The sequence below is a fragment of the Rhipicephalus sanguineus genome, chromosome 1 (assembly GCF_013339695.2).
Source record: "Rhipicephalus sanguineus isolate Rsan-2018 chromosome 1, BIME_Rsan_1.4, whole genome shotgun sequence".
NCBI classification, from domain to species: domain Eukaryota; kingdom Metazoa; phylum Arthropoda; class Arachnida; order Ixodida; family Ixodidae; genus Rhipicephalus; species Rhipicephalus sanguineus.
Genome location: NC_051176.1, coordinates 325,741,374 through 325,766,359, shown reverse-complemented (window position 1 = coordinate 325,766,359; position 24,986 = coordinate 325,741,374). Strand labels below are relative to the sequence as shown.

The 24,986-nt window shown below is 51.4% G+C and overlaps 1 protein-coding gene across 1 annotated transcript in view; it reads right to left on the bottom strand.

The window, feature by feature from the left end:
* Positions 1–24,986, bottom strand: part of LOC119383896 (peptide transporter family 1) — a 658,636-nt gene that overhangs the window by 304,669 nt on the left and 328,981 nt on the right. Inside the window, exon 6 of the mRNA XM_037652169.1 lies at positions 16,488–16,578. Within this exon, the coding sequence (XP_037508097.1) occupies positions 16,488–16,578 (91 nt within the window). The remainder of the gene's footprint in view (positions 1–16,487; positions 16,579–24,986) is intronic.

Sequence of the window (24,986 nt, the reverse complement as noted above, 5' to 3'; positions counted from 1 at the left end):
GTGGGTCGGAGCGAGCCTATCCTGCCAAATTTCCGCTTGTAGCCAAATATAGCAATTTGATAATAGAACAAGCGCGGTTGAACATGATGGGTTACTTTCACGACACACACACTTGCCGCGCCGTTGTTTTTCCTGGTCCGAATGCTGACGACGCATAAATGAAGGGAAGCCCACAGAAAAGACATTCGAGCAATGTACATCTGACTGACGTGGATGTCTACAGATTATTGTGTTTTATTAAATAAATATGCAGCAAGCACAAAACAGTGTTCTTGTCATTCCTTTGGGTGTGCTTTGTCTCGTATTGAAGTCTATTTCATTGTTAGTTTCGCCATCACGACTCCTTCAGGTCCACTTACGAGTAGCCCGTTTTCTGTAGAAGGTATTCAGGATCCGTAAATCATTGCGTTCTGCGAATTCTACTAGTAACTCCCCTCTGGCGTTTCTAGAGCCGATGCCATATTCCCCAACTGCATGATCTCCAGCCTGCTTCTTGCCTACTTTTGCATTAAAGTCGCCCATCAGTACAGTATACTGTGTCTTTACCTTACTCATTACCGATTCTACGTCTTCGTAGAAGCGTTCAACCAGTTGATCATCATGGCTGGATGTAGGCGCGTAGGCCTGCACCACCTTCATCCTGTACCTCTTATTAAAAACTTAATCACGATACATATCGCCCTCTCATTAATGCTATAGTATTGCTCTATATTGCCAGCTATATTTTTATGACTAATGAACCCCACTCCTAGTTCTCTTCTGTTAGCTAAAGCCACGATAGCATAGGACGTGTCCGTTCTTCAGCACTGTATAAGCCTCCTGCGCCCTCCTAACCTCACTGAGCCCTATTACATCCCATTTAACACCCTCTAATAGTACAGCTAGACTCGCCTCATTAGATAAAGTTCTAGCGTTATTCAGATTCCAATGGCGGGCTGTCCGGACCTAGAGATTCTTAGCACCCTCTGCTGCGTCGCAGGTCTGACCGCCGCCTTGGTCAGTTGCTTCGCAGCCGCTGGGGACTGAGGGCCGAGGGTTAATTGGTGTATTCATTTGGGAGGTAGTGGTCAAGTACTACACCAGGGTGGCCAATCCTGCTCTGGTGAGGGAGCGTGCATTGCTGCTGGCTGTGGTCGCCAGTGAGGCTGCACTCCAGGCCTTTTTTTTGCACAGTTCCATCATCACGCGGATTTTCTTCAATCTGGTTGGGAACTGTCCGGCACCGGGATTCGAACCACGGACCTCTTGCATGCGAGGCTGAGGCTCTACCACTACGCCATCGCTGCATCCTTGCATGCGAGGCTGATGCTCTACCACTACGCCATCGCTGCATCATTGCATCATCGCGGGCATTGTACAGGATGTGGAAGTAGTTAACAAGATCCGATGCAGTGACCATAAAATGGTAAGATCTAGAATTCAACTAGACTTGAGGAATGAACAGCAGAACCTGATACGCAAGAAGCCGATTAATGAACTAGCTCTGAGAGGGAAAGTACAGGAATTCAGAGTTTCACTTCAGAATAGGTACGCGGCTTTAACCGAGGAAACCGACCTTGGCGTTGACGCAATCAATCATAATCTGACTATTATCATTAAGGAGTGTGCAGTGAAAGTCGGGAGTACAGTCGTTAGACAGGACACTGGTAAGCTATCCCAAGAGACGAAAAACTTCATTAAGAGACGTCAAGCCATGAAAGCCTCAAATGCAACAGACAAAATAGAGCTGGCGGAGCTTTCCAAATTAATCAATAGGCGTAAAGTAGCTGACATAAGAAAGTATAATATGGAGAGAATTGAGCATGCTCTGAAGAACGGAAGAAGCACCAAAGCTATGAAGACAAAACTGTGCATAAGCAAAAATCAGATGTATGCATTAAGGGACAAGGAAGGCAAGGTCACAACCAATATGGATAGAATAGTTGAGGTAGCGGAAGAGTTCTACAGAGACCTGTACAGCAGCCGAGACAGTCAGGATGATAACGTAAGAAGCAGTAATAGCCCAGAGGAATCTGACATCCCACCAGTATTGACAGAAGTAAAGAAAGCCCTAAAGGGAATGCAAAGAGGCAAAGCCGCTGGTGAGGATCAGGTAACATGAGACCTGTTGAAAGACGGTCGAGAGATTATGTTAGAAAAACTGGCCACCCTGTATACGAAGTGTCTCCCGACGGGGAAGATACCAGAATCTTGGAAGAATGCCAACATCATCTTGATCCATAAGAAAGGGGACGTCAAGGACCTGAAAAATTACAGGCCCATCAGCTTACTGTCCGTTGTCTACAAGCTATTTAGAAAAGTAATTGCTAACAGAATTAATACGACATTAGAGTTCAATCAACCAAAGGACCAGGCAGGATTTCGTACAGACTTCTCAGCAATAGACCATATTCATACTATCAATCAGGTGATAGAAAAATGCGCGGAATACAACCAACCCCTATACATAGCCTTCATAGTTTACGACAAGGCATTTGATTCGGTGGAGACATCAGCAGTCATGCAGGCACTGCAGAATCAGGGCATCGACGAAGCCTATACAGACATAATAGAAGAAATCTACAGCGGATCCACAGCCACCATAGTCCTCCATAAAGAAAGCGGCAGAATCCCAATAAAAAAGGGCGTACGACAGGGACACATTTCTCTCTAATGCTATTCACCGCGTGTTTACAGGATGTTTTCAGGGCCCTACATTGGGAAGAATTAGGGATAAGAGTTAATGGAGAGTATCTCAGTAACGTGCGATTCGCTGATGACATTGCATTGACGAGTTAACTCATGATTACTGAACTGGATACGGAAAGTAGAAGAGTAGGTCTGAAAATTAATATGCAGAAAACTAAAGTAATGTGGAACAATCTTGGCAGAGAACAGCGCTCTGCGGTACGGGGCGACACACTGGAAGTTGTAAAGGAGTACGGCTACTTAGGACAGGTAGTAACCGCGGAGCCGAACCATGAGAGTGAAATAACTAGAAGAATAAGGATGGGATGGGGCTCATTCGCCAAGCATTATCAAATCATGAATGGTAGTCTACCACTATCCCTCAAGAGGAAGGTATATAACAGCTGTATCTTACCGGTACTTACCTACGGAGCAGAAACCTGGAGACTTACAAAGAGGGTTCAACTTAAATTGAGGACGACGCAGCGAGCGATGGAAAGGAAAATGATAGGTGTAACCTTAAGAGACAGGAAGAGAGCAGAGTGGGTCAGGGAACAAACGGGGGTTAAGAATATCATAGTTGAAATCAAAAAGAAGAAATGGATATGGGCCGGGCACGTCGCACGTCGGCAGGACAACCGGTGGTCATTAAGGGTAACTGACTGGATTCCAAGAGATGGCAAACGCGTGAGGGGGAGACAGAAAATTAGGTGGGTAGATGAGATCAAGAAGTTTGTAGGTATAACGTGGCAGCAGAAAGCACAGGACCGGGTTGATTGGCGAAACATGGGAGAGACCTTTGCCCTGCAGTGGGCGTAGACAGGCTGATGATGATGATGATGTCTCGCATTTGTGCTGTTCTTGCGGTAGATTCATGCCAACTAGCCCACCTAACCACACTTCTGGAAAACTATACGTTTATTGCTGCAAAAAAAAGGAAGGAAAAAACAACAACGAGGTGATATTCACAACATACTTCGCCCACGCACGTGTGCTCAGTTCGCTCGTATCACACGTGCAATGTACCTTCGTCTGCCTTCTTTTGTCTGTCGCCGCACACCCCTCGCTTTTTCGTGGTTGCCCAAGAGTGGTCTCAAACGCAGCAGCGACACACACGCACACACACAAGAGGACGTCCCGAGAATTCGGCGTTTTTTTTCGTGAAGACATTCACCCCATCCGTAGAGGGTATTTTCAACAGAGGGAAGGGCGACTTTCTTTCTGAGCTGTTGAACGAAAGTAGAAAAGCTGAGGTTAGTCTTGGTAGTGCATTTTTGGGGGGTCACGAGTATTAAAAACAGTCCAGGTGCGATCGTGGCGCGCAGTAGCCTTCATTGTGAACGTGCATACTCCTACTCCCCACGCCATCCCGTCAAAGAGAGGCAGAGGAGAGGCAAAAAGAAAAGACTTACATATGGTGATGTGTGGTTTGAAGTCAGAGAAGACACTTTCCGCCGAGATAAAATGTTTTTGCCCGCCACACTCGGAGAAATGGGGAAATTTCAAATTCAACGCTTTCGTTTTGTCCGTCTAGGTGGCGTTAGAGGAAGATTTCCGTTGTAGGGATAGGAATAACGCAGATTTCGCAGCATTGCTGCAGTGTTCGCGTGTGATTCGTGTGTATAATTATATCAGGAGACCGTAACTGCTATGTTTAAGCTACGGATACTACGACTTCAGCGCTGCTTGAAGATTACACCGCTTTTGTTGACGTTTGCAGCATGAAAAATTAGGACAGTTTAGGAGCTTCGTATTGCATTTCTGCTTGCTTTATTGAAAAACGCTACGCTGAGGATATAGATCGGGGACTCTAGTTTCTCTACGTGCATATTCAGCCGCAGAACTTCAGTAGATTTCCACGAAATTGGGCTAAGGTAAGTCCCTATATTGAGAATATCGCCAAATTTAGATGAATATAATTTAAAAACTAGCATGTGCACATCGATGAATTTGAGCATTCAGACGGAAACTCTAATGCTCTACATACGCCCCGAAAATGAACTTTCTCTAGCGGATAGTTACTGGACAGTCAGCTGCCAAATTTACTAAATTTGTCTGTTTTCAAAAGCTAAGCAACAAAGAAGTAGAAGTCCAACGTGAATTTTCTTCGTTGACAAAATAGGTAAATATGTCTTCAAAGTGCTGCGCAAAGAACAGTGCTGTAACTGTAGCACATTTTTCAAAAAATAGTCACTGCTGAGGCAAAGTCAGCCAAAACCGTGTAACTTTCGCTACTTCTTTGCTATCCATCCCCAAATAATAATGGTTGACTTGTTTTTAATAAATATTGTTACGGATGTGATGGGGTTATTTACAATGCGAAGTAGAAGCTGGAGAGTCAGCAATCCCTCGTGCCAGTTCCTCTTCTTCCTCCTTGTTTCAACGCCGCGTTACATTCGGGCAAGACGAAGCTCACCGAGCGAGTCAGAGTGATCGGTTGTTGTAGGGCTTCAATAGTGCAATATGCACAACCTGCGTGTTGCGCGAATGGCGGTTCTCAGCTGTCACTTTCGCAACAACGTAAGTGACGTCACTCAATCACTGGATTCGAGGCTCTGAAGACCCGAAGTATTATACCCAAGTTCGGGCGCTTGGACAACGTTCCCAGCGTTGCAAGTATGGACGTCGCTCCTTGATCATCCGTCGGGTAGTTCGAGAGGAGCTAGGGCGGCTCCAAGCGGCGAATGCCCACTACCAATGCTCGTTCGACGATTGCCCCGAACCACCATCATACTGGATGCGAGAGCGTCGCGCCGAGTGCAGACCGCGCAGTGAAGAGGCATATTTCAACACGAGCCTCCAGTCTCTACCTGTAAATCACAGTCGCCGCCGTCCATCACCATCCCGGCGGGTTGCTGCGGAATACCACTCGGCACCAACAAGGCGTATTCCTGAAGATTACTACCAGGCGTCACGACGTGTTTCTGCCGAGCACTACCCAACTTCGCGTACCTCTGCTCCCGCTAATGTAAGCCGAGAACTACCTGTTTGCTACGCATGCGGCCTCCGAGGGCATATTTCGCGCTTCTGCCGCCGCCAGCCGCGAGCACCACGCTTTTCGACGTACCCTGCTCGTGTGCACGAAACCTCGACCTCTACACCTGTCATCCACCCTCTACGACAGCAGTGGCCTAGCAGATTCCGCAACGAGTCCCCCGCCTCTGAGCGAAGCCTTACGCCGCCTCCGACACGATCACGCCGTTCGCCGTCCCCGCGTCGTCGGTCGCCTTCCCCGCCTCAGCTGGGAAACTAGCTGGTGCGACCGATGGAGGTGTGGTCGCGGGACGGTCAGATTCGCCAATTCCTCCTGCTGTTGTGATGCTAAAGAACAAAGTGAGTGTGCGTATAGACGGTGTAAATACTATCGCCCTTGTAGACACTGGTGCTGCTATTTCGATAATGAGTCTTCGTTTCAAAGATTGTTTTTTAGGCCATAAAGTTATGTTCGCGTGGGAGTTGGATATGAAATGTTGCGCCGTGTCGGTATTTGTTCCGTTCTTATTTCTATTGGAGGACAAAGTTTCAGAGCCGAATTCACTGTGTTCGCTCACGCAACTCATGACGTCATTTGAGGTATAGGCCTCCTTCGTGAATGCGGTGCAACGCTTGACTGTGGAACTGGAGAAATTCTTCTACTAAGCACGTTGCCAACTGCCGCCATTGATGACTTTCCAACTCACCCAACTGACGTGCTTTCAAGTTCTAAAGATGTGTCGATCCCTGGTCGGACAGCAGTGTTTGATACCGTATGCTCTTCTCGCGCCCGGTTGGGACCCTGCACCGGACTTGTAGAGCCTGATCGCACCAACGCTATTAAGAAGAATGTATTGGTCCCGCGGTGTGTTATTCTAGCCATCGACGGACATGCTTTTTTGTGGACGGTCAACGCCTCCCGAGAGGCTGTTGCTCTCCCAGCCGGACTTAAACTGGGAACATTTGAAGAGCAGACCGCAACTGACATCAGAATGCTTGTAGAGTCCTCAGGCATCAGTCCGACAACGCCCAACTACTCGGCCGAATTGCGACGCATGATTAACAAGTCGCTGCCTCCTTCCGAGCAGCATGTTCTCGAAGAAGTCCTTGCACGCTATGTGGCAGTCTTTGATTTTGCTCAAGACGAGCGTTGTCTCACGTTGCCGAAATCCCGTATGCACCACCGAATCAACACGGGAGATGCTACGCCGATACGCCAGAAACCCTATCGCGTATCCCCTTCTGAAAGGAAAGTGATCGCCAAACAGGTCAACGACATGCTGCAGAAGGGCGTTATTCAGGAGCCATGCAGCCCCTGGGCAGCTACTGCTATACTCGTGAAAAAGAAAGAAACCTCGTGTGGGTTTTGTGTTGACTACCGCCGCCTTAACGCCGTCACAAAGAAAGATGTGTACCCTCTACCACGCATCGACGATGCTGTTGATTGCCTGCACTCCGCCGCATACTTTTCATCGGTCGACCTAAGGTCTGGGTACTGGCAGATACCAATGCATCCGTCTGACAGAGAGAAGACTGCTTTCGTTACACCCGATGGGTTATTTGAATTTAACGTTATGCCGTTCGGCTCATGTAATGCCTCAGCATTCCCTCGTGCCAGTTCTTCTTCTTCCTCCTTCTTTCAGCGCCGCGTTACAATATGTTTGAAATGTACAAAAACTAAGCTTTTCAATTATATATAAGTCAACTACATAAAACACGGAGAAAAGCCGCCACGTCAGCTGGAAAAATGACAAAAACGACGTGTTCGTGCCGCCGGAGAACATAAAAGATCACTAACCGGAGGCTCACCTTATAATCTATCTTTATATTGTCGAGAGTGTATATGCACGCCAAAATTCAATGAATGCGCAGTTCTGTACTGACATAGGAATGAAGAAACGCATCTGATGATTGAGGCATGACATATGGAGAATAGTGGTAGTGCATGCGTGAGCCAAGCGTCGATGAACTTGCATAAATTTGAAATGAAATGCCTTAACAGTTATTTTTCGCGTAGGCCCCCACGCCTGCCGGATTGATAGGTTCACCTATTGCATGGGCATGCGCAGATAAGTTTTGTTGCCTTCTTTCTTTTCCGCCGTTGTGCATGTATTCAGTTGTTAGTTGACGTTTGTGGTGTCCTGACTTCTTTCTTGTGTCTGTGTTTGCACGCCCTGTCTTTTTGGAATGAATACTAACCAACTAGCTCAGCTCTCTGTTATTCTAAACTCCCTTTGTGTTTAGTTTTCTGACAATGGGCGCTGCTACGGACGTCTTTCTACAACTATAGTACATGAAGGCAGCACTGATACCATCATACGACGGAACCTTTTCCGTAATTTTCACTTCGTAATAGCGCAGCAAAATAAAGGAGGCATCTAACGACACACAGCGCTAACGTCTAGCAAAAGGTTTATGTACATTCTCCACCAGCATTTATAGTCCTTTACATCGAATGAGGCGCGTACTACGTTGCACAGTAAAAAAAAACACAAACAACCACTTTACACTATGAACTAACCCAATTTCAAGTGGCGCAAAGAAAAGGAGTCCCTTTTCTGACAAGGCGATCGACGGGTTACTAACGCATGCGTTACCAGAGGCTGATATGCTACGCGCTACTATGATTAACCCTGTCATTTCACTTCTGTCCAAGGGTTGATTGCAATAAAAGGCGAGAAGTTGTTACAAACTTTCAGCTGTGCTACCCTCTTTCGTACAAAATCGGATGGCACTAGAGTCATCACCTAAGAGGGGGCCCCGTACACTGCAGGGAGCGCTGTGATGACCCCCCCTCCTGATGAGGCACCCTGCGCACGCATATGGCAGAGGATAATTGAAATCTGTAGCGTGTGCGGAAAATACCATTAAACCGTCATTATCGTGAGTTCCTACGAAGTCCAAAAAATATCCTCTGAATTTTTAGCTAGAAAAAGGCAATTGATTTCAAGAAAATTAAGTTTATCCAGTAAAAACAATGCAAAAGCCATATGTCCCTTTCAAATATAAATGACCCTCACTGACACATCTACTTTGTGCGTCTTTGCACAAAAGAACACTTCCAGAGAATCATTCTTGCTCTCTTTAATGCCTTTCAGGACACGTGCTAGATCAGGTTTTTACAGCTGGTCGAAATTTCCGGAGCCCTCCACTACGGCGTCTCTCATAATCATATCGTGGTTTTGGGACGTTAAACCCCAGATATTATTATTATTATTATTATTATTATTATTATTATTATTATATTATTATTATTATTATTATTATTATTATTATTATTATTATTATTATTATTATCAGGTTTTTACACTGCGCTAGCATCTGGGCCTTGGCCTCACGCAGACAAATGTCTTTTCTTTCATTAAAAACTCCAGCGATGGTGTTTATCGCCTTCTCATTGAACCATTTACGCTTAAATGAGAGTTTTTAGAATGACGGATGAATCGCTAATTCCGTAGACGTTCAAAATTTTTGTATTATGCTCTGCCACAGTCGGAACTACTAACTTTTGTCGCGAGCGATATTTATGGCTTTGATACAATCCGATTTCATAGGGAAGCAGTGTAACATTCGAAAGTTCTTTAGAACTTCATAGCTTTTATTTCCAATCAACTTTTATACGACACAATGAAAAATTATACCTACGGAAGAAAAGAAGTTTGTATAGGTTGGTACGCAGCACCTACATTGAGCAGTTTTTTTTAGGTAAGCTGGACACAGACCTGTAGAATGTTATGGTCGCGCTGCGACCCACCACTGTAAAGGCTCCCAAAGGCTGGACCTCGAGTACGACGACCTGGGAAAGTGCCTCAGAACCGAGCTGCATTAACGTGCAGAACACGCGAACCCCTGTGCACTGCTCTCTTCCTTGCAGACGCTCCTCTGAAAGACACTGGACGCGTTCCTCGGAGACGCCGGACGCGTCCGAACAGCAGAGCGGCGCCCTCCTTCTCTTAGCGTCTCAGTGCTCATAAAAGGCCGGCACATGTAGCGTCGGGAGCTTCTTGGTCCACATGCTTTGTTTGTGCTTTGTCCTCGTCACGTATTAAACATCTTTTTCGTTGGCTACCTTTTGCCTTGCCACTGCCTGTATCTCTCAGCTCAGTCCTTTGGCCCTCGTGTCATGCTACCCGTGAGAACCTGGTGCCTCTCGTAACAAGAGGAAACTTGAGGGGACTAAGGTCAAAGAAGTGTTTAGGTACGTCGATGATATTTTAGTATTTGTTCAATGTACACATGAGAGTTTTAACGAACACTGTGCTATAGCCTGCACTAACTTTCGCGGCTGTCTTAATTGACTAGACAGCAGGGAACACCAAGTGCCATTATGCCAGAACGCCGAGTATCTCAGTACCACGCTTTTTTGTGCATATTTTAATTTCACCAATTAAGTGCGGTATCCTGCTGGGTTGCGATGGAGGTAGAGTCCCGCGCGGGACCACCGAACACAGGAGTGACCGCGGGTGTTGCTTCCAGGAAGCGCAATAGCGACGAGAGCGACACTGACAGCGATGACATCATGCACTACTATGTCAGGAGTGAAGAATCTGGTGACGACACCTTCGAGCTGGTGAGGAGCCGCAAGGTAAAGGTTTCTGAGCACGTCATCCAATTCGAGTGTGTCCACCATTCGATCTTCATGGAATACCGAGGTATTAATCGTCCTCTTCGCACCAGTTCTCACAAGTGACAACGTGAGATGTCTGAACCGGCAAGCCGTGCCTGTACAGCTAGAGGCACTGGTGCCATACGATGTAAAGGAGGTCAAAGTGGATGCCCGCAAGAACATCCTGGCGATTGGCAATAATAACGTGACTGCGCTGAACACATTGCGCGAAGCTACGGATCCTGATGGGATGGAAGTCCGCTCTCATATACCGTTAAGCAAAGATGTGAGTACTGGGGTAACTTATGATGTTGACGAAGCCATTACCAATACCGACCCACCACTCCTGGTCAAGCCTGCATCAGGAGACACCGTTATTGAAAGTGTGTGTCGTTTGGGACGTCGCGATGAGTAAAGATTATGTTTAGGGCGAATCACTCCCATCACATGTAAAAGTGGGCCACTTCCGACACGCGGTTCGCCTTTTGTACCGACTGCTGGGGTGCTGGAAGTGCATGAATTTAGGTCACGTGAGTAGCGTGTGCACGAACGCTGCTGTTTGTTCCCAATGCACTCGGCCCCACGCCACGGACGCGCGGCAAGCCACGATACTGGCATGCTGAAATACCAACGGCCCTCATGATGCCTCTTTCAAGGGATGCCCTGTAATTAGAAGGAAGAGAGCATTATTGAAGAAAAGGGTTAGAGATCACTCACCACACCGAGAAGCGGCTGTACCCGTCGCCGGCGGTGCACCAAAGCCTCCAAAGCATCGTTGCCACGCCAACGACGTCCTAAATCCCCTCCATCTCTGCCACTTTGGCCAAACGCTGTCGGGTATAAGGACAAAGACGCTTCGACCAGCAGTGGAGCTGACGTTTCGTTTCTACCACCCACGCCACACGCAGCCGCGTCCAAGGAGAACGCTTTTACCAGCAAGGCAGTTGACGGCTGGCCTGAACTCCCTAAGCTACATGCACCTAATGAGCGATATAAGACTTCGACAGTAAGGGACACTTCGTGTGTACCTTATAAATTGGCGGACGAAGCTATATAAGTCGTCGGCATGGTCAGTACTCAGTGAGTGTTATCCGTGTGCTGTGAAAGCGTGTTGCAACTGCTGGACATCACTCCAGTTCTCGGAAGCGTCCACAAGTCCACTGCTTGAGAAAGCTAGCAGCACCACGATGGCTCCACCTTCGATAAGATTTTGGGTGTATTGGACCACGCATACAAGTTACATAGAAGTTGTATCAAGCAACCAATGCGCTGCTATAACTTCAGTCACAGTACTGACTCATCGTCTGTGTTGTCAAGCGCAGAACTGCCGTTCCGTCGACATCAACAGTGACTTTTCTCTCCTGGCGTCTAACTTTTATCCCCCTTACCCCCTTCCCCAGTGCAAGGTAGTCTACCAGGGCTCAGCCCTGGTTAACATCCCTGTCTTTCTTTTATCATTATTCTCTCTCTCTAAATCCACTAGCAGTGACATCAGAAATACCACGCGACAGGAGAATTACATTTCTCGACATTAACTTTGAGTGCAACGATAACAGGACCTGCAGATGTTACGAACCTAGAGCTAACGAACCGCTTTTACCGTATTATTCCGCGCGTGCTAAACTTGTGAAGAGGGGTAAAGCGAGAATGTACATTAGCGATGCGCCGAAGAAAGAATGCCAACACATGATGTACATAGTTTCGGTCGACAAGTATCGCGCTTAGAGGACGTTGTCCACGTGATCTTGTCTGTTGCAGAAGGGCTGCTTAAAAAAGAAAAATAGATGCCTCCAGGAAGTGGTTGGCCCAATCCTCAATAGCAGCACACATTTTGCAATGATCCCATATATTCATGGCCTCTGGCATAGATTGAAAAAACATTGCGCAGAAGAGCAACGTCGTTTTCAGCTCCTAATAAATTATTGAGCCTATGCAAGAAGACGAGGCCAGACACGACGATGTAAAGTGGAATAAAGATCTATTTGCGCAAAGCAGCCATACCTTCTGTGACTTTTTCATAGTCCAGCAACGTGTACTTCTATATGTGAAAAGAGGTATAGAGTTCATTAAATACACAACATCTGTGGTATACAGCCCCCCTCACATGGGGTATGGCCTGTATAGGGCAAAGCCTGACATGCGTTAATGACAGCTTACAGGGACACAAGGACTGTCGACGATGGCGGTTTCCTCGCCTCTCGTTGTGTAAAATGCAGCTGCCAGCCAGAACTTGACGAAACTGTTATCTTGGAGAGAAGCAGATGTGGAATGACACCGTCAATCATACCAGCACGTAGCACATCAACATCTGCAGAGACGCCTGCGTTAGTAACCCGTCGATCGCCCTGTCAGAAAAAAACGGCTCATTATCTTTGAAGCAGGTGAAGAATCTTTTTTTTTTTTGCCCAGTAGACTTGTTGCAGAGAAAAACGCTCATTTATGTTTTTCACAGCAGAGCTGTTTAAGCTCGGAGTAAGACCGGTGATGCAGAAAACTCGACGGGTATGCGCCATAGACAGGGGTATGTGCCAAGCAACTCCTATAGCACAGCATAGCCATGCGTAGTATGGTGTAGCAAGGGGTTGGGAAAGAATAGTGCGGGTGAGGCACACCTCGATCATGAATCACCAACTGGCCCAATCTTCCACTTTGCGGGCGAGGAGGTGAACGCGACGAGGACGGGAAAAGGGCATGGGAAAGGGAAAAAATCACAGCATATCCACGGAGTGAATGATGATGAGTGGGCGAAGCTGCGGAGGTTCATCGGTAAACTGTGAATCTTCCGTGAATTCTGCCCAGTACATCATCACCGACGTGAGATCGGGCGCGTTTATACTAAAGGTTCGATGAGTTATGACGACTTGCAGCTCACTTTAATTTTACATGTATGATGTGAATTTTCATTGTTTAGAAAACCATTGCTTTAGAAAACATCTGGCCTCTTTCGTTAAGCAGCTGGCGTGTTTTCGTTTTGCTTTAGAAACATCTGGCGTTCTTTCGTTTTGCTTTTACAAAACGTCTGGCGTCTTTCGTTGGTTTATTTAATCAATGAACGGCGTTTTGAACAAAATTTTTATTGTTTAATCACGCACAGGAGAAATCTCACCAGGCACTACCTTGGAGGTAAACAATGGCTGCTAATGGGAATGAGAGACAGAAGAAGCTAACACTTACACTTCTACTTCTACTAACGTTTCCTACTGGAACATGCCAATGGCTGCTAATGGGGAATGAGAGACAGAAGAATTCGGCTTTTAGTTAACGCGCACGCTGCGAATTTTTATTGTTCAACAACGCACAGGAAAAATCTCCCACCGGCACCACCTTGGAGGTCAAAGCGTAGGACTGGTTACGCACTACGACTACTACGACTACGACTGCGAGGGACGAACGGGTGCCGCATTAAGGAGCTTCGCCCCTTATAATACCTGTGGTTTAACGTCCCAAAACCTCGATATGATTATGAGAGACGCCGAAGTGGAGGGCTCTGGAAATTTCGACCTGCTGGGGTTCTTCAACGCGCACTTAAATCTAAGTACACGGGCCTCAAACATTTTCGCCTCCATCGAAAATGAAAGGGAAGTGAAGGTGAGGAAAAAGAGGAGGTGAGAGGGTACACCATGGCCTAGCGCGTGTACTCATCATCAACATCAGCCTGTCTACGCCCACTGCAGGGAAAAGGCCTCTCCCATGTTCCGCCAATCAACCCGGTCCTGTGCTTCATGCTGCCTTGTTATACCTACAAACTTCTTAATCTCGTGTACTACAGTATGGCATAGCAAAGGGTGGGATTACACTAGCGACTGCACTTGATAAACAAGCACCTGCGGCTATAGATTTGGCACCATAGCAGGCGACAGAGCCTTGCAGAAGGTATGGGGTTACTTTTACCTGCGACCCTGCATGTGCTGCAGCATTCCCATCATGAGAGCTCTACGAAACAAGTCAGTAAGACTGTAGAAAAGGAATAAACGCCGACCACAATGAAAACACTTTAAAAACAAAGAAGACGTTTCGGCTCCCGCACGGGAGCCTTGTTCACAAAGACGTGTAATGTCAGTTACGTTTCATTAGGAGCCGCAAGCATCCCGCATACACGCGAGGAAAGTTTCCGTCGTTGCGGTTGAGTGTGCGCTCCGTCGTCTGTGTTATCAAGGATTATAGGTAAAAACGCGGAGACAATTTTCTTTCTTTTTCAGTGATGCTGGCGCTGTCCAAATTGATTACGTGGCCAGTCGATTCTGCGTGTTCTGCCAATGCATTATATGCAGCGTTGTTTTCCTTGACGTCGTAGGGGTGTTTCACTCTCTGCTCGAAATTCTCCGTCTCGCCCACGTAAACATGATCGCATACGGCGCGAGGGATGGTGAATAACACTCCTGCATACTTTTCTTTTACCAATTTTTCTAACACATTCACCAGCCAGTGTTTTAGCGTGTTTGCTGGAACATGGGCGATTCGCACGTTGTATCTGCTGAATACCCAAGCCAAAGATTCCCTGATTCCGGGCCCATAAGGTAACCATGCTCGCTTTTTTGGAGGTGCGTCAACATGACGTGCAAAGCATGACAGTCTGTTTTCGACAGAGCGAATAAAAGAATCCGGATACCCACTAGAATTAAGGTCGCGATGCGCCTACGTCATTACGTCAGCCGAAGCATCTTTTTGGTTTGAGCAGATGCCGTTTGCTCGAAGCAGAAGTGAAGAAACAACCGACCGTTTGTGGGAGGCTGGAAGCACGGAAATAAAATTCAAATATTGGCCAGTGTGGGTGGCTTTTCCATACACGCAAAACGATGATGCATGATTGTTGCGCTTGACCAGTACGTGAAGGAAAGGAAGTTGGTCATGCTGTTCCTCCTCGACAGTTAACTTGATATATGGATTCATGTTATTCAGATAATTCGTGAAGGCTGGGAGAGTGTCCCTCTTAATTATGCTGAAGCAATCGTCAACGTCACGAAGAAAAACTCTTTGCTTCGGGGTAAAGGGATTCAGGGCACGTTTTTCAATCAATTCAATCGTTAAATTGGCGGCTGTAACTGATACAGCGATCCCCATCGCTGTTCCGTGCACCTGCCTGTAATATGAGCCCTTGAAGATGAAGTGCATATTGTCAAAATAAAACTTCAAAAGCCTTCGAAGGTCTGGTACACCAATAGGGCACCTCTCGGCAAGAGTTCCGTCCGCTTCTGGAGCCGCGGTGCATGCTTCCAAAGCTAAGTCCGTCGGGATACTTGTGTATAAGGCTTGGACGTCGAAGGAGAGTAACATTTCGTTGTCGTCCAGTGTGCAGTTCTGCACATTCTCGACGAAGTCTAAGGAGTCATGAACATGCGTAGAAGTTTTTCCCACGATGGGAGAGAGTGCTTTGTGCAGAAAACCGGGCAACTTGTGAATGGGTGACAATGGGGTGAATGTGTGTAGTCAACTATGGGGCGCATGGGCACGTTAGGTTAATGAGTTTTGGGCAGCCCGTACAAGGCAGGGGCAGATCCAGAGGCAGATCCATTATGACACAAGAACGCGTAGTATAACCCTTTGCTGTTTGGTGATACGAAACGGAAAACATCTGACAAAAGCTTTTGAAACTCACGTTGCAAATAGCATGTGGGGTCTTTTTTCAACATAACACAGGTGTGCGTGTCCGCTAGTAGGGACAACACTTTGCTTCTGTAGTCCGACCTGTCCGACTCCCGACCAGACGGGATTCCGTCAAACCCTGCATTTCATAAGTCACTAAGACGTAACTTCTTATTGAAACCGAGAAGTACGCTTTTTAAAAGCAAGACAACATTTTTTGAGCGGAAGTATTTGTTAGTTGCGGACGCCATTCGCTGCCGCGCTTCCATCACCTGATCGGGACCTCTCCTACCTCGCGAAGAAGATAAACTTGCAATAAATAAAGCTTGTCTTGTTTTTTTTTATTTCAAAAGTGATTCCTTTCTCAGTAGTGTTCGTCCTCTCACCAAGTTGCCGTTCAATCGCAACAAACGAGCCCTCCTTGTTGGCGTGTGGCACAGTTTCTGGTGGACCATTTTTCGTCCGTACTGCACGACCATGTGATTCGACCTTGGCTTCATCTTCACTATCTAATCGTGGCGTGTAACTTGACGTTGTTTCTAAACATGATACAACAGTAGTGGAAGATAAATAGGAACGCAACCATGCTCTTTTTCTGGTGCTGCTTAGTCACGGTCCTGCGCAAAGAGGTTAAAAAAATGGGAACATTCGTACCGACCTCGCAAAATTGGTGTTATGAATGTTGACAGCAGGCTCCCGGCGTTGATTGAAAGGTAGAACAGCGAGAAGAACTGCTCCAGCTGCCTCTCCTATAACGAAAAAGACAGCACGATATATGAATTACCGACCGCTTATTTACTCTAGCTGCTTTGCCAACAGTCTCCAATGAAGCAGAAAGCTGATTTCGTCTCATGCTTGCAAACTTGCTAATCTCGTCATACAATGACATTCTCTATCTCCCTCGACAGTGCTTCCATTCGATTGAGATAATGTTACTGTACAGACAAGGAGACATTGACATACAGGCTACGCGCTTCCTCTGGCACATACTCTGCCATTATAATAACTCGATTACGTGTCCTGTCCAGCTCCACATTTTACTACTAATGTGAAGCAGAATATCAGCAACCCCTGTTTGCTCTATAATCCTTGCTGCTGTGATTGAGTGAAAACACGTTTTATTATTGCTTTTGCACGTGTGCTATTGCGGTGACTGAAAGGTTGAAGAAAAGAACGACTTAACCGTACCTCCCTCCAAAGTTGGTGGCTTTACTGGTATTTTTAGGCTTCTGTCTGTAGCCCTGAAGCCGACTGGTGCAGCTGCTTGGTCTCGCAGGTTAACCGCGCCATCTCCAAAGTAGGTGGCTTTAACGGTAATTTTATGCTTATGTCTGTAGCAGGGGCGTAGCCAGAAATTTTCTTCGGGGCGGGGGCACCTCCTTGATCTGAAGAGGGGGTCGGGCAGGCAGATGTGATCGAATGTCATTTTGAGCTCTGTACGCCATGGCAAAAAGATTTGGGGGGGGGGGTCACGGGCCCGGTGTGCCCCCCCCCCTCCTGGCTACGCCACTGGTCTGTAGCACTGAAGCCGATTGGTACAGCTCCTAGGTGTTGCAGGTTAATCGTGCCTACCTGCAAAGTTGGTGGCTTCAATCGTATTTTTAGGCTTGTGTCTGCATCCCTGAAGCCGATTGCTGCAGCTCCTGGTTAGCCGTGCGTACCTCCAAAGTTGGCGGCTTTAATGGTAATTTTGGACTTGTGTCTTTAGCCCGAAGTTCATCGGTCTTGCAGGAAGTCGATGAGCGACCACCAGAGCTCCATCGAATAGTGTGGAGCACGTTCTATTCATGACTCTTAATGCAACGTCCTCTTTCTATCGCTCGTGGTGTGGCATTGATCTTGTTCCCAAGTTCTCTTTTCATATTCCGAGTTTCTGACCCATATGTGGTGTGGAGAAGGGTTGCGCTAGGCTTACCTACGAGCGCGACCGTGTAGGGACGCGACGTTCTCCACTGCCGCTGCGTGCGACGACGCTGCGGCCGGGTTCGTCGTTTTCTCCGACACGGCGCAGAAACCACGCACGAGGCAGGGTAACAGCAACAACGGGTTTATTAACCCAAGATGCAGCACAGTACGACACTCACGGGCTTGCAGGCCGTATAGGGAACTCCGCAAGACCGAGCAAGTACGCTTGCCTGCGGCGCTACGACTCTCACACAAAGGGCAGCCGTCGAGCACACGAACGAGAAGCCGCCTGCTCAGCAGCGCGTCAACCTCTCGTCAAGGCCTGAGAACATCTGCCGCCGCGAGCGAATCGTCGGGCGCATCTTAGCTCGTAGGAGAGGAGGATGTCACCAGCGGCCCAATGGGGAATGGCGCTGCGTTGTGACGTAGGCCCGCGCAGCACGCCAGCGTAGCGTGCCCGGACATGCCAGCGCGGGACGGAGCCGACGCTTGCCCAGACAAAGAGGCGCCCTGGCCGTCATCTTGGCGATTGCCGGTGCCTAAGTGCGCCCGGGCTACGCGGCCGGCACGCGCGCGTCAGCTGGGGAACGAGGCGCCAGGTAGGAGGACGCTCTCGATCCCCACATTCCCCCCTCCTAAGACCGAGGCCAGCCTGTGAAAGAGGCTGTCCGAGGCCAAGTGGCAAGGTCAGCTCAGCCGCAAGGGGGCTGGCCAACGGGGCAAAGTCCAACAGGGGGGGCGTCGTCTTCCCGAAGATACAAGTTCAAAAGTCGGCCATGATCGCACCAAACGGTCCACCAAAAGTTCCACTAGAGAGAGGCCACCGCCGGGAAGAAGGTCCACAGCCCAGGAGGAACGGGGGCAAGACTGCACAAGGGCGGGCAGCCAGCCCGCTTGAAGTTCGCCGGACTGGAGAGGTTGGCAGCCGGGAACGTACGAGGCGTGGCTGCCAGTTGCGTGCGGCAGCCCACTGCCGGAAGTCGCTGGGACGGGGGCCACAGAGGAACGGCAGGCCGGAACAGCAGGCAGCCAGGAACGGAAGCCGGAGCGACCACGCTCGGGCCTGGGTCAAAGCTTGAGTGGGCGGACCAGCCGCCGAGGGCGGCTGCCGAAGCTGCCAGGTGGGTAAGACAGGGTGGAGGTGGCTGCAGGGCAGAAGGTGGGTACCAGGTCAAAGCTGGAGGGACCAGAGAACAGCAGGCCACAGGCTCAGCGACAGGCTGGGCGGCCCAGTAGAGCCAGGCGCAGGGAGACGACTGGGCGACGCAGGAGTGGACAGGAGTGCCCCCGGCATAGGCGGCTCGCCAAAAAGGGTGCCTGCCTGACAGTGCTGCCCAACAAAGGGGGCGCTTGCCAGGGTATGGCTTGGACAACACGTCAGAGGGTATTTTCGGGCAAGAGGGCCTTCTACCACTTCCAGACGTGTGCCGCCGTACCTTAGCGGTTAATCTCCATTCACTGTCAGAGTATGGAATAAAGTCCAGCTACCTGTCAGTGGGAGAAAGGTTGCTTAGGTGCGTTTCCGCAGGTTGTACCGATGGCGTGGCTTGGAGCCAGCCTTCTCACGGCGTTCCTGCGGTTCGGTGACCGCCTCCCCCCCCTACCAAGTCGTTGCTGCGGGCAACGAAAGGTTTGAGGTCGGAGACGTTAACTGGACCGCCGACTTGCCTCCCTAGGGAGTCAGCCAGCTTGTACACCAGAGGCGACACTTTGGTCTGCACTCGGTATGGGCCCAACCACTTGGCCGACAGGGAGGCAGAGATGCCTTTGGCAGCGTCACTCAAGACGTGATTGCGCCTGAGGACGAGATCGCCGACATCGTAGTGCACTTCCCGATGCGACCGGTCCTATTGAGCCTTCTGTCCAGCTCGCGCTTTTGCCAGGTTGGAACGCGCCAGGTCGAGGGCTGCGTCCATCCGTGAGCGCAGTTCCACCGCGTAGCCAGACGGGCCGGCGTTCGTGGCGGATGCCCCGCTACCGCCCCGCAGAACACGGTCCATGGGGTTAGGCAGCTCTCTCCCGAAGTTGTGGAAAGCGGGCGTGTACCCGGTTGAAGGGTTCACCGTGGACCGCAAGGAGAAGCCTATCTCGTTAAGACAGGCATCCCAATCCCTGTGTTGCTGCGCAAAGGCGGTCAGCAAGGGCTTGAGGTTTCGGTTTATCCGCTCAGTCGGGTTGGCCTGTGGGTGATACGTGGTTGTTTTGCGGTGCTTAATGCCAAAGGCAGCACACGCATCCACAAACACCTTGGCCGTGAAGTAGGACGCATTGTCCGTGATCAACTCCGCCGGAAAGCCAAAGCGGGTAAAGACCTCGATCAACTTGTCCCAGATTGCGCGTGCCGTTAGCTTCCGAAGGGGAAACAGCTCGACCCACTTCGTGAAGTGATCTGTGACAGCCAGGAGAAAAACATGGCCTCTCCGGCTTCTTGGGAAAGGTCCCATAATGTCACAGGCCGCGACTTGCCAGGGTTGTTGGCTGTCGATCGGCTGCATGAGCCCGGGAGGCTTGCCCCCACGAGGCTTCACGCATTGGCACACGCGGCATGAGCGGGCATAGTGAAGGGCATCACGCTTCATGCCAGGCCCGGTAGCAGAGCGGCACAACTTTTGAAAAGTCTTAAGGCCACTCGCATGTCCGGCCAACCGCGAGTCGTGGGAATAGCCGAGGGTGGCTTTCCTTAGACTGCGGGGTATCACCACCTTGAAAGACTCCTGGGGAGCTTCTTCAGATGGGACATAGCGCAGGAGAACGCCATCAGCATCAAGCAGATACGAATCCAGCGTGCCCGCAGCAATACCAGTCTGCGTCCGGCACTCGGCGCCGACAGCAATACCAGCTGTCCGTTTGCGCCCGGCGGCTTGACCGCCCCGCTCCTCTTGGTAGCTCAGCTCTTTGAGCCCGTCAACAATTTGCTGACAAAACGCATCGTCCTGCTGTGCCTTGAGTAGGTCTTCTCTGCTGAAGACGATACCGGCGGACGTGACAGGGTCTACCAGGTATGCGTCCTCACCCGAGGCGGTCGACTCGAAAGTCACTGCGCCGTCGGGGTTCGCGCCTTTCAACCCATTGAAGCCAGGGGCCCCTGAGTCTACTCGGTGCGAGTGCTCTTGGGAGTGGCGGACACAAGTGTCAGACGCCCGAAGGGGGGCACGCGACAAGGCGTCGGCCACGACGTTCGAACTCCCTTTCCGGTAGCTCACAACAAAGTTGTACCGCTGCAAGGTCAACGCCCAGCGCGCGACGCGGCCCGAGGGCTCGCGCAAGCGCTTAAGCCAGGTGAGTGCCATGTGGTCCGTCTCCACCACGAATGGCACACCGTCAACGTAGCAGTCGAACTTCCGGAGAGCAACGACTATAGCGACACATTCCCGTTCAGTCACGCTGTAGTTGCGCTCGGCGGCGTTAAGTGACCGGCTCGCAAAGGCGACTGGCCAGAGGACGCCGTCGTGCTCCTGAAGCAGTACCGCTCCGAGACCCAGGTCGCTCGCGTCCGCTTGGACAACGAACTCCCTGTTGAGGTCGGGCAGCTTCAGATCGGCTGTGGCCACTAGAGCTTGAGATAGAGCCTTGAAGGCTCGATCTTGCTCTGGCCCCCAGCTCCATCGTGCCGACTTTTTCAACAGTGCGGTCAAGGGCGCTTGGAGGTCCGCGCAGTTTGGGATGAACTGTCGGTAGTAGTTCACCATGCCCAAAAAGCGCCTCAGGCCCTGAATGTTCGCCGGCGCCGGGTACTCCACAATGGCTCGTACCTTCTCCTCGCACGGCAGAACGCGACCACTCTCGATGGTAAAGCCCAATAGCGAAATGCGAGTCTCAGCTATTTGAGCCTTCTTCGGGTTCAAGGTCAACCCGGCGGCACGCAACCTCTCGAGGACGTCATCCAAGTGGCGGAGGTGCTCCTCGAACGTTCGAGAGAAGATGACGATGTCGTCGAGGTACGCCATGGCGTGTTGCCATTTAGCGTCCCCGAGAACGCGGTCTATCAGTCTCTGGAACGTAGCTGCAGCTCCAGAACAGCCAAACGGCATGCAGGTAAACTCGTACAAACCTCTGTGGGAGGTGAACGCAGTTTTCTCCGCGTCAGCTGGCTCCATCTGAACCTGCAGGTAACCGCGGCTAGCATCCAAGGTGCTGAAGTAGCAAGCACCGCCTAGCGCAGCCACGATTGAGTCAACGTTAGGCATAGGATAAGCGTCCTTCCTCGTGACCTCGTTCAGCCGGCGGTAGTCCACACAGAGCCGGTGAGAGCCGTCTCTTTTGGGGACCATTACCACCGGTGAACCCCAGGGACTGTTTGAGCGTTGGACAACTCCGGTCTCTATCAATTCATTCATTGCCTGGTCAATTGCCTTCCTCTTGGCCACACTGACGGGGCGAATATTGCACTTCCACGGTTGTGCGTCGCCTGTGTCAATCCGGTGCCTCACAAGAGAGGTGCAACCCGGGCGTTCAGTAAACATGTCACTGAAACGTGTCAACAGCGACGACAGGCGTGCCTTCTCATGTGTCGACAAGCTGTCCGGCAAAGGTGGCAGCGAGCGATCCGAGCTGCTGCTTACCGGGGTGGTCACCGGCGTAGCCGAGACCTCGTCCACCACGGTAGCGCTATGCTCGAGAGAAAGCGGTAGGCACGGACCGCTTTCCGCCGCGCCGGCCAAAGGGACAGTCTTGGCGTCGGAGCGAGAGACACGGACCGAGGGGGCCACACTTTGTCTCCTCTCCTCCTGCTCTCTCGTGGCGCCCGGCGACTTACGGGCAGCCGAGACCACGGGAGGTGTAGCGAATGGCCTTAGGGCGCCGGAAGGGCCGTCCCTGTAGCCTCCGCTCGCGACGTCTATCACGATACCCGTGTGCGCGAGAAAGTCGCGACCAAGAATCACGGGCACGGAAAGACCCGGGAGATGCACGAGGCGCTGTCGGCGCGCGCGATTCTCCCAGCGCACAACCAACCGCGCAGCGCCGCACGAGGTCGCGGTACCGCTGGCGAGATGGAAGGCAGTGTCGCAAGCTCGAATGCGGACAGAACGGTCGCGCAAATGAGCCATAACCTCTTCGCCGAACAGCAAGATCGAAGCCCCGCTATCCAGCAACGCCGCAAACTCTCGACCAGCGATCCTAAGGGCGATGAACGGCGCCGGCGTGGCTGGAAAGTCGTGTCCAGCGCGACACGCCATCGGTGCCAGAGGTTGGGTTACACCCCCATGCTCTCGTACTGCTGTAGGCGCCGGCGAGGGGGAGCTCACCGACGGATCACCCCGTTTCCCGACGGGCGAGCAGGCCCTTGCATCGGGTGGGGCGCGTTGCATGATCGCGCGGTGTGGCCACGCTCATGACAACGGTAGCAGACGACGCCTTTTCCCTCATCAGTGAGGGATTTTGGCGACCCTTGAGAGCTAGGAGGCCTCCGTTCGCTAGCCGCAGGGTGGGCTCCGCGATCGGATCTCCCCTCGTGCATTGGGGCACGGGGATACCGTTCTCGTTCGCCCTGCAGTGCAAAGGGGCACGCCCGGGCGTACGAGTACGGGTCGAGAGCGCGGTCCGAAACGTCCGGCGCGTCTCGTTGCTCTCTCACGGCCGAGGCCGCCTCGTGATTAGGGGGATTACGGGGTGACGAGTCACCACCAGCCCACGCACAACGAGGCTCGAGAGAAGCGGACGGCGGTGGCGGCGGGCGGTAGGCTCTCGCCGCCAGTATGTCGCCCTGAATACGCTTCGCATCGGAGGCCAGCTCGTTTAGGTTACGATAACGGGCGCTCCGAAGGTAAGCGGCGAAGGTTGGATGAGCCTGGCGAATGGCTCGCTCTACCTTCTCAGCGTCCGATGCCGTAGGGTCGGCAAGGAGGTAGAGCTCCTGCAAAGCCCGGACGTACTCGAGGAGAGATTCGTCGGGATGCTGTGTTCGGAGCTCTAGCTCACGACGCATGCGGCGCTCGTAGTCAGGAGGAAGGAATTCGCTACGGAAGAGCGCCCTCAACTCCTCCATCGAACGAGCTTGGTGGCCGACAAGTCGGTGCCACCGCGCCGCTTGGGCTGTCAGCGATACAGGCAATACCCTACCGAGCATAACGCTGTCGCTCAGCCCCATCGCCCGCTGATAGCGGTGCAGCGCCTCGAGGTACTCTGTGGCACTCATGCGGTCCGAATAACCGCTGTACTCAGGCAGAGGTACCCTTAGGCTACTCGGTTCGCCTGGCTGAGGGGACTCGAGGCCTCCCTTTACAGCACAAGGCTGCGAGCGCCCCGCTTCCAACAGGGCGTTTAGGAGCTGCGCCGCAGTTGCGTGCAGCGGCGATTGCTCCGACGCAGGCGCGGCCGTAACAGGGTCGCGCCCCTGTTCTCCGGCATGCACGTCAGACCTAAAAGGGCCAGTAAACGGCATGGAGGAGGGTAGGGTATCCGCTCCAACTGGTGCATGAGGCCTCACGCGACTGGCGAACGGGTCGACCGTGGAGCACGGTGGCTCACGTTTGTCGAAAGCGTCGCCACCGCGAGTCTGAGGCATGCGAGTGTCGGGCCACGCGGCGACGTTGTCGGCCAAGCGAGCTGGCTCGCGAACGACATCGTCAACCCTTTGCGCTCGCGACCACGGCGGGTCAGGAAGCGCGTTCCCGCCAACACCTGAGTGCCCCCGGTAGGAAGGATCGGGTGCGGCGATTTGAGCTGTCAACCGTGCTGCTGACGGGGAAAGGCCAGCGAGCGGAGACTGCGCCGGGGACGGGCCCGTAAGCGCGTGAGTCTCGAACAGCTGATACAGCCCCTTACTGGCTTGGCTAGGACTGTGGTCCTCGTTCAAGCGGCTCGCATCACTGTAGAGGGCCCCGAAAAAGGGATCTCTCCCGGTGAACGAAAGCAGAGGGTCGCCGAGAGGGCCGTACCCCGTGCTGTCGCAGCCGTCCGCCTCGAACGAGATCAAGTCCGTCGCCACAGGATCGAACAGGAACGAGCGCCTTGAGGGGGTCTGCTCTGAAGCCATGCCGGCCCCACGTTGGGCGCCAGTTATGTGGAGATAGGTTTGCACTAGGCTTACCTACGAGCGCGACCGTGTAGGGACGCGACGTTCTCCACTGCCGCTGCGTGCGACGACGCTGCGGCCGGGTTCGTCGTTTTCTCCGACACGGCGCAGAAACCACGCACGAGGCAGGGTAACAGCAACAACGGGTTTATTAACCCAAGATGCAGCACAGTACGACACTCACGGGCTTGCAGGCCGTATAGGGAACTCCGCAAGACCGAGCAAGTACGCTTGCCT